At 39.3% G+C, this 12,443-nt stretch overlaps 1 protein-coding gene across 5 annotated transcripts in view; it reads right to left on the bottom strand.

Annotated features, from left to right (window-relative positions):
• Window positions 1-3,192: 3,192 nt before the first annotated feature.
• PDZRN4 (PDZ domain containing ring finger 4) overlaps window positions 3,193-12,443 on the bottom strand; it is a 230,222-nt gene continuing 220,971 nt past the window's right edge. For 4 of the 5 annotated variants that reach the window (XM_039726798.1, XM_039726796.1, XM_039726797.1 and 1 more), the window contains 2 exons: window positions 11,092-11,208; window positions 3,748-5,274 (listed from right to left, as the gene is read on the bottom strand). In XM_039726798.1, the coding sequence (XP_039582732.1) occupies window positions 3,748-5,274; window positions 11,092-11,208 (1,644 nt within the window). Of the gene's footprint in view, window positions 5,275-11,091; window positions 11,209-12,443 lie in introns of all 5 variants that reach the window. The other variant, XM_039726795.1, reaches the window with a different exon arrangement.

Here is a 12,443-nt window from a genome sequence, read left to right as displayed (position 1 = left end):
ACTCTGAAAAAAACAGTGGGTGAATAAAATCGATATCAATAAAGCACCTAGCACATAAATGTTTGTGATCAGCAGTTCAAAGTTTAAGAACCTGAGGCAATTCCAGCTTTGAACCAGGAAATATTTTAGCATCAATGCCACATCATGAAAAAAAAGTGTGCTATTCTGTAATTTGTACCAAGAGGTACAAATGAACATTAGTTAAACAAAAACAAATGAAAAAAGTCAAGCATCATGATCATGATGAATAATTAAATCCCGGTGACTCCAGAAAGTGTAATGCTAAAGTATCACCTCTTGTGAGGTCCTTGTTTGCTCTCACAGGGCAATATATCAAGCACAGACTAGATTTCATCTATGCTTGTGTTCAATTCAAATAATGGTACCAGTCTTTTTCTTAAAAAAAAAAAAAAAATCCGATGCTGGTTTAGTTTATTGTCATGGTCATAACCTTTTCCCTTTCAGGATACTTACATTGAGAGGATGATTCAGGGATCCCACAGATTTTAACCTTACTTATGGTGAGCAGTGCTCCTAAATCTGTTGGCAATACAGTTGTCAAGAGAAACAAGGCTTTTTATAAGGCCATTTTGTTGGCTCCATAGGAAAAATTACCTCCCACTGGTCTCAGCTGGGTACCAGTGTTGGGGAAAAGATGAGTGGGACATAACTCCTTTCCCAGCAGTGATGTGGCCATGGTAACATATCGTCTCTGACTTTTGCACTTTATCTCAGAGCAATCCTGCTAAACAAGATCTGGTCTTGTTCCAGTTGGAAAGCAATTTTATGTTCCTTCATATGAAAAGAGTTCTCAACAGAGAAAGTTTTAAAAGATTTATGACAACATAAAAAACATTTTGTTCCTTCTCTTTTAATTTGCCTCAGTACTAAAATGTTATTTTCCTCAGTAAAAATAATGACATTCTGAAAAAAAAAAAGCAGGAATAAACCACATGTGGGATGTCAGATCTGGATTTCACTGACACAAAATTGCTGGAATGAGAGAGTGAAATGCTAAGTCCTGCCCTGCAGAGAAACCAGCTGAGAGCAGTGAACAGTGAATACTCACCTGCCATTCAGCCCCTGCATACCACCACTCTGGGTGGCCTCGCAGCCCTGCTCTGGGGCTGCGTGGTTATTTTCATGCTAGCAGCAATGATCAAGGCATTTCTCAGGCAGAAATGAATGCTTCTCCCCAAAGCTGCCCAGAGAAAAAGGAAAATGACACTTAATAACTGTAGTTTAGAAAAAAGGAGAGAAAACTGTGGGCTGCTGGAAACTGCCCATATTAAGGATTAGGTAGGGACATGGTATTTCATGAAGAAAAAAGGAGAAGGTATCTGGGCTCTGGCAGGTATGTGCTTAGTAAGAAATCACATCACATGTGCTACCAACAGTATCTCTGTTTCACCTCTTGGTTTTCTCTTTTGTCTTGCTAGATTTTGACAGATCTCCCTAGATTTGGAAATAGTTCCACTTACAGCCTATTAGTACACTATAAATATTGTTTATTCTTTATTTGTTTCTCTAATTATTATCTATTGCTTAGCTCCTCTCTTCCCCTCCACTTGGATTCCCCACCCCACCACCCTTCAGTTCGGACTTTTCTCTAATTAGACATGGATTTTCCTACTTATATTTCTCAGTGATGAAATAATGATATTATATTTGCTGAAGATTCATGTCATTCTCTGAATATGAGCATCACACTAGCTTGATGGGAGCTCTGAGTCATGATTTAATAATGGGAGAAAATCAGTAAGTACTGTATCTAAGGGAAAGACATAAGGCAAGCCATTGTCTTGAGGTGAACTCAGATTTGGAAAGAGACCTGTGTTTAAGTGTGATTACTGTAATGTGATAAGGGAAACAGCCAAACCTCTGGACTGTGATGTCTCCAGAAGAAGGTGTACCTTCCTAGATGACTTAGTTTGGTCAAAGACAATTCCTAGGCTGGCCTGAAGAGACAATCTGGTATCAGCCTCTTGAAAGCAATACTATATGACCCTGTGATCGTTCCTGGTCAGGGATTACACTTTTTTTAATTTAAAAGAAAACAATGGAGGTGTTTTTCATTGAGTCTGAACAGTTTGCTGAGGATTTAATGTGATGTCTCCCTGAGTGTTGAAGTGAGAATTTTCTGATTATAAAACTGTGAACTGTAAGTGGCATAATTTTCCTAAGCACTTGGAGAGCAGTGCTCTTATGGTATTTATATACCTGGAGATGCAAAGAGCACTGCCAATGTCAACTAATGCCAAAGTGTTTAAAAAACAAATGAATGATTCCCAGAATTTGGTAGTTTGGAAATAGTATTATGTGTCTTCCTGCAGCTTTAAGCATATATTTTAGAGCCTGATGCCAGGTGACTTCAGAACCTAATCCTGCTATGGAAAGCACTACAAATCAGTTAGGAACTTCTGTGAGTCATGCACAGGGACAATGAAAATGGGACTGTTACGCCATTTCTTCAACAGACTGCCCAAGACTAGTCATTTCAGCTTGCTCTAACTCACTGGGCTGCCAGCAGCAGCAGCTCAGATTTACCCAGGAGTGGCAGCAGAGGGGCCTCTGCTGCATGGAGAGTTAGGGAGTCCCATCAAGCACCCAGACAGCAAGTTTCCATTGCTCCTGAGTTCCAGCCAGCTCCCACTGAGGCTCTTTTAAATAACTTGGGTGCTCCTCAACAATAATTTTACTCCCTTAACTCAATTAGTTGCTTTTCATTCTTGTTTTTCCTTAACTCACGTTCCGTGAAAATGTCACTGCTAGTTTTTCTTGCATGAGATTTGGCTCAAAGTTAAACATATGCTGTGTTCATGTTTTGTATGTGTAGAACAAATAGCAAGCTCACCCAGGGAGAGGAGTCATGGCAGTTACCTAACATCTTACAACAAAGCAATACATCAATGAATAATTTTAATTAACTAATAATTGTAGGTAAGGAAAAGCCAGAAAGACCCACTATGTGTTCTGCAAAATTAAAAGCTAATTTGTAAGAAATATCCTATGGAATTTTATCCTTTTTTCTTGAAATCTCTATATGCTGTAAATAACATGCACAGCCAAATGGCTTATACTTAAAGGAAAATTCTCAAGCTAAATAAAACAATACTTGGCTTTTTTTTTCTTAAAGATAAGCAATAATTTATTTCTCTTTCATCTTCACAATTATCACATACTGCACAGCTACAAGACCAATGCCACTACATAACACAGGAGAATTGCTCACCTACACTTTACTTGGACAAATACAATTACAATTTACAGATTAAATGTGCTGTAAAATATGCAGGTGGAAAAATGTCGTTTTTATCTATATGATGGAATATGGCATATGTTTTAGGAACAGATTCAATCTAAGATGTAAAACTTTAAAACTTGTTAAGCCAAGGATACAGTATAAAGCATTTTGGTTTGGTATTGTATTGTTACTAAAGTAGAAAAAGCAAAATTAGAGAAATAAATCCAGATCTTAAGTTACAGGATATGTTTTAGGTTAAGAAATTTTTTGCTTTACTTTTCTATTTTTTTTACAAATGAATAATATGAATATATTGCAGGATAAAGAAAGACTGCCAGATAAAGAAGGTATTGTTATATGAAAAACAAATGAAAAATACCAGGTCATTTTGCTTACAAAAAGATCAAACTATAAACAGTCACAAAATATATAAAAATGCCACATTGAACGAGGCAATTGTACTCTACCTAAACTGGTAGTATACTCTCTGTTAGAAGTTGTGTTCATACAGTAGTAACTGATAAAAAGGCATTGTGCACTCTTGTGCCGTCTGGGGATTTAGCACCATGTGTCATCAGTTCTTGTATTGTCATCCAGTTGTCCAAGATTTTCTTGTTTCTCTTTTTCATCATCTTTTTGTGACTCAGTTCAATAATGTTGATTTCTTTTTTGCCCTCGCTGCCACTCTGTGGACTTTCCTTAAGACACTCCAGCCTGCTCCTCATCATGAACTCCCGCCGCCTCCTCTGCTCCTTAGCGCGCACCAAATGCTGCTTCCGCTCCTCTTTGCTCCAGTAGCGACCCATCTTCATCTCACTCATCGTATCATCATCTGTCGTCATCCCACTGCGTTCCTCTTTAATTTTTAAGGCACGTTCCTTCAGGATTCTGTCTCGAACTGGTCTCTTTGTGATGTACCTCGTCCCATCACTCCTTATTTTCACTTTCCATTCCATCTTGGGCTCCGCACACTTCTGCGAGTCTTTGCACATGCTCACCAGGCTGAGCTGGCTCTGGGCATATTCCACAGCAGACTTCTGCTGGATCAGTTGCATATAGCTTTGATAATGCTTTGCATGAGCAGGGATGTTCCCGTACCTGTAAGAAGAACTGTGATATGGAGACAAATAGGGAATGTGCTCGCTGCCTTGCCTTTCCTGGTCTGTGAATTTGCTGCTTTCTGATGCCAGCACTGCATTCTCAGCAGCACTGTTTTGCTCAGTGGGCTTGGTTTTGGCTGAGGTTGTCTCCCTGTTGCTTTGTCCTGAGGATGACTGATTAGCAACAATTGTGGTCCTCAGGTTTTTCCTGTTGGTTATGCTGATCACTCTCTGGAGAGAGTTATCAGGGGATCGCTCCACAGTCAGCGGAGTGCTCCTGCAGCTTTCAGCAGTGTTGTAGGCACTGGAGCTGTCCTTGTCAGATTTTTCAGGGTGCTCCATGATGTCATCCAGTTTGCCTCTTTGTACGTCTGTGCTAGTGTTATAATTCCTGAAACTTTCCTCATGTAAAGCCCAAATGTCTCCATATTGATCTCTCACCTTTTGGAGCCGGTGAGCTTGCATAATATTCTGGCATTCGAGTTCAATGTTCCTGAGCTCCTCATTGAGTAGCTGCAGCTCATGCTCCACTCCATCTTGCTCTCTTCTGTTGCATTCTATCATGCTGCTTGAGTAATAAAGATCATACTCCCCATGGTTTCGAATCTTGCACTTCAGTTCCAACAGCTGTCGAAACCTTTCACATTCCTCCTCTGGGTTTCCTATGAAATCAGATTCAATGTATTCCCCAGACACAAAGCTTTCATTGCACCGGAGCTCAACACTGCCTAATGTGTCCTGGCTGTTGCCCAGATCCCTCTTGCTCTGCAGGGTAGCACCGTTCTGCTCCTCAGCTGCATTTTCTTGCTCTGAGCTCTCATCATTTCGAAGACTTTCATCTGTAGGTCCCACGCCACTGTCCTTCTCATGATTGTTGGATGATGAGGTTGCAGTGTCGGTAGTGCCATCTTCCTCTTCGTGTTTCTTTGGCTAAAAATACGAGTAAACCAAAAGGATTATCAAATGCAGATCATTATATAGGAGAATTATTTTCCAGTTTTGTTTTGCTTAAACAGCTGGGATCTGATTTAAGCTCAATTAATACAGATCACTAAACAGCAGTCCTACTGCTCATACCTTTAAACATTTCTGAGAGCCATGCTGTGGTTTCCATAGTAAGCAAAGTAAGTGAATTACAGTACTAGTGACATAGCTTCTAAAGTCCGGAAAGAAATACTTCCCTCTCTAGCTAAGCCATCTCTTTGCAATGCTTAAAGATAATGATCACCAGATGGTGAGCTGCTTTTGATTCTGGATTATGGCCAGAAACTGGCGGAGCTGAAATCTTCTCAAACTTGAGAGAAAGCCTCAGTACTGGTATCACTTCAGACAAACAGAACAAGCAGCCAATGAAGCGATGACTAGTACAACCTAACAGGGTGCAAAAAGACTACTGTTTCTTTTTTTAAATGGTGAAATTTTGTTTGCTTCATTACAACCTCCATGGCCTTCTCCTACACTTCTTGTGCTAAGTAGCCTTTTTCTGAAAAGGCGTTCATTTCGGATTCTAGGATTGTGCTCAGAAGGATCTCAGTCCATTTCACCCCTGGAAACTCTTTTTGAAAACTCATTTATTTCCATTGTTAGAGTTTATGTTCCTTAAAAATAAAAACAGTCTTTCAATATTAAGTGCAGAACAACACTGAATGCTTTGCCATGAGTACAATGTCAAGTTTTTTTGGCTGCTGATTAGCACTCTACTCATTGTACCTCACCTATTTATATTCTCAACCTATTGATATTCCATAGAATGTGAGATAATACCTCTCACAAGAGACAGATACTTTATTTTTCAAACCAGATAAGCAACGAATCATGGCAGAGTGCAATTTATATGACCAAGTACCTAACTACACCCAGTACCAACCAAACACCATGTCTCTTTTAGGAGGAATAATTGCATAATTATGTCTAATGACTGTAATAATCAGTAGAGAAAAAAGGTACCGTGCAGCCAGTGAAAGGAAACAAACTTAAAGAGGCCACTGTCATGATTCCCTTTTTATCTACTTTGACAAACAGTAAAACAGGATGAAAATGTGTCTCCTATGTCATCCCTTCTCCTCTCTTCATGTGCACCTGATGATCACATGCCCTTCATCTGGTTTCATTTCTTCAGCCGTTACGAAAAAATAATGGCCTAGTGTCAGAAAAACAAAAATAACCTCCACCCCCAATTCAGTGTAAGAGTAGAATAAAGCAAATATTGAAATAAACACACCACCAGGAGAATTCAGTGTCTGTGACAAACCAGTAAAAAATTTCTGAACAGATGCCTTAGGAGATTTAGGTTTAATTTAGTACCCTTTTAGTTCATCTCCTCCAGATGAGTGCTGCTACATGTGCTATTTCATTCCCTTCTCTCACCTGCTTTGGAGCTGCTGCAACTTGTCTTGACCTCCTCTGCCCCCAAACCTTTCAGCAGAGAAGTGACTCCAGCCTGGGCAACTTACACTTCACCCCAGCCACTGCACTGCAATGTGCAATCCATATTTCTCACTGCTCTGTAAAATATTAACTACTAGGAGGGAGAACAGCTCCACCAGACAACAGGAGGGCAGTGCTGAGAGCAGTCAGCAATCTGGGTGCCTATTCCAAATGCAGGGCTCCATTCACATGACCAGACAAGGATGGTCAGGATCTGCTATTTGTCTCTGGGTGTGAGTGAAATAACACAATTTTTATCCATATGACTAAAATTCCAAAGAGGGTGCTTTATGTGTTGGCCCAGCTAGACAGAAACAGAGCTTCATGATACTTCCTCTGATGCCTTCTGCATGGTATTACACCACCCAAAGCATATATTAAAGCACTTCTGAAAAAAAAAAAACCACTTAATGAGGCTATTTGTATAGATGTTGGGAAGCGACTTTACAATTGAGGCCCATGCAATCAACACTTTTAGAATTGGTAGCTCTTGTTTTCCACACCGCTTTTATCAATAATTTAAGCTTTGCTTCTCCAACTTGATTTATACTGACTGAACATCTACCTATACACTCTGACATCTACCTAAGTTATATTATCTGGAATTAACATGCAAGATGTAAAGATGTAAACAAAGCAAAGCCCATCTTTTGAGTCAAGTAGAAATCAGACAAGTGGGATTGATCTGATGAAATATAAGTGTCTATGGTACAAGCATCTGAATATCAGATAGTGACTTTGGGTTCCCTCAGGAAAAAACAAGTGCTTATACATTCAGATTCTTCTCAAACTAAAGCAGACATCCATATCACATTAAATTTTTCCCCAGCATGTGGATACTTGCAGCTAAGTCAATTAAGAAAATGGAAAGTAATACAGATATTTATTGTACTGTATGTTTTTGAGATATATTTTATTAAAAAATCCATTGTGACTCAAGTAAGGTAGCCCCTGGCATTTTTGTCCTGGACATTTCATGCTTGCCAGAGCTCCTAAACATGTGCAGACTGAGCAGTCTTTTACAACATGAGATAATTTTAGTTTTATTTTGAAAGATAACAAGCCTAATTCCACATTACATCTCTTCTGAAAAACAAGAGAGAATCCTCAATTTTCAATGTGCTGCTTTTTCTCTTGTTATCTACTATCTATTTCAGACAAAGTGTTTGTTTTCAAACATACATTGTCAATCTCTTCTACAATTATTTCTGTTTGAAATACCAAAGGGCTCCTTAGGCCTCATCTTTGCAGTGAGAACTCAGATAATGAGAAGGTAAACCCAGCGGTGCGTACAATCAAGCAATAAATGAACCTCAAAAGATTCTGCATTTCAGCTCCAGCAAGGATTTCTGCCTATAAAAAGGCTAATCTTGCAGGAATTCAGGCCCTATTCTATTTTTTTACAATTTAGAATGTATATTGGGACTCAAAACCCAAATTGCTACTAAAGTCTGAATGCAGTGTGATTCAGTTGAAGGCTCTAAAACACAGCTGGGGTCTCTGGTAAGTCTCTGACAGTGGGAGCGAGACTGGTCACAGGGAGAGGAATCTCCAGTTGCAGGCTAACCATGAAGTACTTAAACCATGAGGAAAATTTGGAATTTATTTCAGTAGTTCACTAAAAGTGAAAATGCTCTTCTGCCAACAATACTGGTCTTTTAAAACAGGCTTCTTTCAAAAAAAGGATTTCCCCCCAGGTATTTTCTCTGTATTTCAGCTTTGAATGAACTAGAATAATTCTTTTTATACAATTCTTTCTTCTTCTTCTTAATAGGTTCTATTACATGATACCAATCAGAATTTCTGCATAGCAAATGTATGATAGTCTTCTGAAAATTATCTCTACTGCACAATGAACCATGATGTTGTAAAGGGAAAGGAACACAATGAATTATAAAAAATGGAGAATTACATCTTTCCTTGAGGCTTTTTGGAATATTCCATATAGAGAAGATACAATTATTGATGGAATTCTACAGAGTAGGTCAAAAATATACAGAAAAGGCATGACTATCTACTTGACTCTTCTATTACAAACTGTACCAAATTTTTTTTGTGACAGCTCACATTAAATGTTAAAATGACATTCTGTAAAACAGACTTGTATTTGGGAGAATATTCTGATAGAGAGCGTATTCATTCCTGCAGCTCTCGAGATTCATGATGACAGATGATTATGAAGCCAGAGGTTTCATAAGTTTTTGTTCACAAAAATCAAGGCTGGTCTCCATGGCCAGCTGGGGAGCTTGAAAATACTCAGATTGGCCGCTGGCAGCTGCAATGAGAGTGGTTTCATAGCTCCGATGGATGGTGTGATTCCCCTCAGGAAACTGCTAGATTTCCAAGCCTAACAAGGAGTAAAGAACCAGTTTTCTGACTTGACGAGTCACTGCATAGAGTCTAGAGAGACAGCAGCTGTCACAAATTACTGACGCCCCATTACACACCAAGCTGCATTTGGTTGATTCGATTACTCATCAGAAGGGCAAAGAAATGTCTGGCTGTCCTAGAATTACTTCAAGCAATGCAATGTCAGCTACTGACAGATCACAAGTGACCACAATTTTTTTCCAGTGTACTGTTCTTTACAGTAATATAAAAATCTCAGTATGGCAAAAAAATATGCTTGGCAAAAGATTCCAACAGCGAATAAACAATTTCAATGGGTTCTGTGAAAGTACCTTACTCATTAACACTATCCACAACCCAAATTCAGTGAAAAAGCCAAAGCTTGACAAGAACTTTGCAGTGGAAGGTCACAATGGTAAAGTGATTTCAGAGTTCCCAACCTGTAATGTGAGTGCCTAGTAGGAGTTGATAGATAGACTTGTTCAAGAACTTCTGCCAGACTGGAAGTTTGTGTGAAAATGTCACCATGCAAATGAAATTATTTTGCAAAGAGCAAGTGGTTTTTCTGACAGGAAATATTTGATATCCAAGATAATATTTTGGTTAAAACAAAAATCGAGATGCCATATATCAGAAGTGCAGCTGTTAGCACACTTAACCTGGGAAACGGAGGCTTCGCTTACTGCCTGGAGAGTCACAACTAAAAGGCTGGTATAAGTCCTGTTGCAAGGCTCCCTTCCACCCAAGGAGTTATTCCACTTGGTGTAGATAATTAAATGCTTATAAGATCAAATATTTGTAATCTGATCTGTCATTTTTCAGAGAATTGACTTAATTATTCTGTAAGCGTCCCAGTGAATATTTCATTGATATACATGGAAGAGCTTTACTATGAGCTATCACCTACTCACTGACCCAGTGTCAAGGCTGAAGGGGAGGTCAGGAGGAAACAGTCTAAATGCACATTCAGGCCCCCCAGTGTGGACCAAGCATTGAGGCATTTGAAGTCAAAGATGCTCCCTGGTTTCCAGAACAGAGAAGGCTCTCATAGTCTTTCTCCCTCACTTCAAAGAAAAATGCTACAGGCTCTCTTTCTGAGCAATTCATAATGGAGAAAAAATTGTAAGTCACAAAGTTCTGTGGGTGGAAAAACAGTTTCGTCCCAGCTGCATAAATCCAGAAGCCAGAAGAAGTTGAATTTTATTTCTTTGGCTCCACACAGGTGTGCATACTGGCAGATCATCTGATCCAGGAGTGAGTACTTACACCTTTCACAACAACATACATCTGAGAAGACCACTTGATGAAACTGTAGGGTATGTTTGCCACAGTAACACAGCCTACAGAACATATGGGCAGGTAAAGCCAGGATAGTAGCAAGCTGAGACTATGCTAACAATAGCTTATTTGTCTCCATTAACAAAACAAATGCTGAGCTGTGCGCTGTCGGTGTAAGAGGAATATACTCACATTAACAAAACACCTGTTGTTTATTTAAACATGTCTTCCATCTTGTTTTGCAAGCTCTGGTGCAAGGCTGGCTCATACACTGCATGTATCCCAAAAGGATAATCAAGTCCAGCTCTACAGTTAAATCCCCCATGTGGGGGTTGAACTCATGACCTTGGTGTTATTAGCACCAGTTTAACAAAAACTGACATGAAGTTTAACATTATAAATCCCAAACATTTCAGAATTAATGAAGGAAAGCAATATTGTTCTGAGAGTTCAGAGAAAAGGAGAAATCTGCACTTATCACACCCTATTAAATTGTTTATTAACTTGATATACTGGGCCTAAGCATGTATTTTTCTCTTTTTCCTTACATACAGTGTGCCGGAGATCAAAGCATTTGGAGAGAGAACTCTGTCAAAGCCTTTGACTCAATTTTACAGCACACTGTTTCATTCTCTATTAATAAAAAAGTATACCTAGAAAAATTTCAAATTTTATGTTTAGTAGTGGTCGTACCTGCTCCACCTCATTGGCTGTGTACTGCATCGCTTCATTATGCTGCTCTTCCAACATTTCCAAGTTTAACTCCTCTAAGAATTCATTCCTTTCATCATCCAGCCACCCTTCCTCCAGCTGCAAAGAATACATTAGTATGTTATTTTATGTTAGCAAGGACACATGCTAAAATAGAGTAAACCCAAATGGCAGTGCTTGACTAGTTCTTTTTATTCTAATGATTCTCTTCAGAAAGCCAGGCGGTAGGAGTTCAAGTTCATATCTCAAAAAAATAGAAAAGAAAAAGGATAAAAAGATGGGATTCATTTCTTTTATCCTTTCGTAAAACAGTATGACTGATTTTCTCTCATAATGAAGGAGACTGCACAGCACAGACATTATTTCCTTTCAAAAGGTATGAAAGGCACAGCGCACAATCCTGAAGCTGTCATGTTCATTACTACTGAGAGACCCCACACTGCAAGAATGGCAATGTTACTAATAGGGCCAGGAGGCAACTGGGCTTTTCTCTCTAACAACCTCCATTCCAGCCCTGCTGCCACCACCTCAATGGAAACCTTATGCTGCATTTCTGTCACTATCTTCCCATTGATCTTCCAGGTAAACAAATAAACAGAACAGGGTGATAGAAAGATGAGGCGACTTGAAGGGAGGCATTTTTAGTTCTCCTAGTGTGTCTGGAAGAAAGGTTTATCTGTTTGCTTGGTTTTTTCTCCCCAAGTGTAAAAGAGTACATTGGCATTTGGTGAACACAGTGTTGCAAAAAGACAGGAGGGGATGCCATGTTTTCTGTCAAGTACATATCTCTTCTTGAACCCATTTCACACCCTTCACATCTTTCCTTTCAAAACTGATAAAACAGGCACCCTGGCCTAAAACGCTATTCTTTCCATTTTGTTCATTATGCTCATGTGTGCACATGAGCATAATGACCCTTTGTACCTGCAATCCCTTGCCAGATGGCACACTGCATCAAAAAGAAAACCACTGGTCGGTGGCACTCTTGGCTATAATGATAGGATTGCAGCAGAAAGAAACACTGATTGTTTTGTCATTGATGAAGGAACCACAGGACAATGGTGACAAAAACATGCTGAAAGGAAAAGCCTCAGCATAAAACAATTAGAAGAATACCAAGTACTCATGTCCCCGGACAGCAAGAGAAATGTAGCACAGGCCAATCCTAGAGCAAATTACCAGTGCCTCAAAGCCAGGATATGTCTGGTCACAGATGTCACTCAGAAAAGGTACATTAAACCAGTGGTAGTAGTAGTAGTGGTAGTAGTAGTAGTAGTAGTAGTACTAGTACTGGTACTACTACTAGTAGTAGTATTTCAAAGCTACACAAGGAA

Source organism: Passer montanus, unplaced genomic scaffold (genome assembly GCF_014805655.1).
Source record: "Passer montanus isolate IOZ18808 unplaced genomic scaffold, ASM1480565v1 scaffold6, whole genome shotgun sequence".
In the NCBI taxonomy this organism is placed as follows: Eukaryota; Metazoa; Chordata; class Aves; order Passeriformes; family Passeridae; genus Passer; species Passer montanus.
Note: the sequence above shows the minus strand (reverse complement) of the source record. Positions and strands in the feature narration are given on the sequence as shown.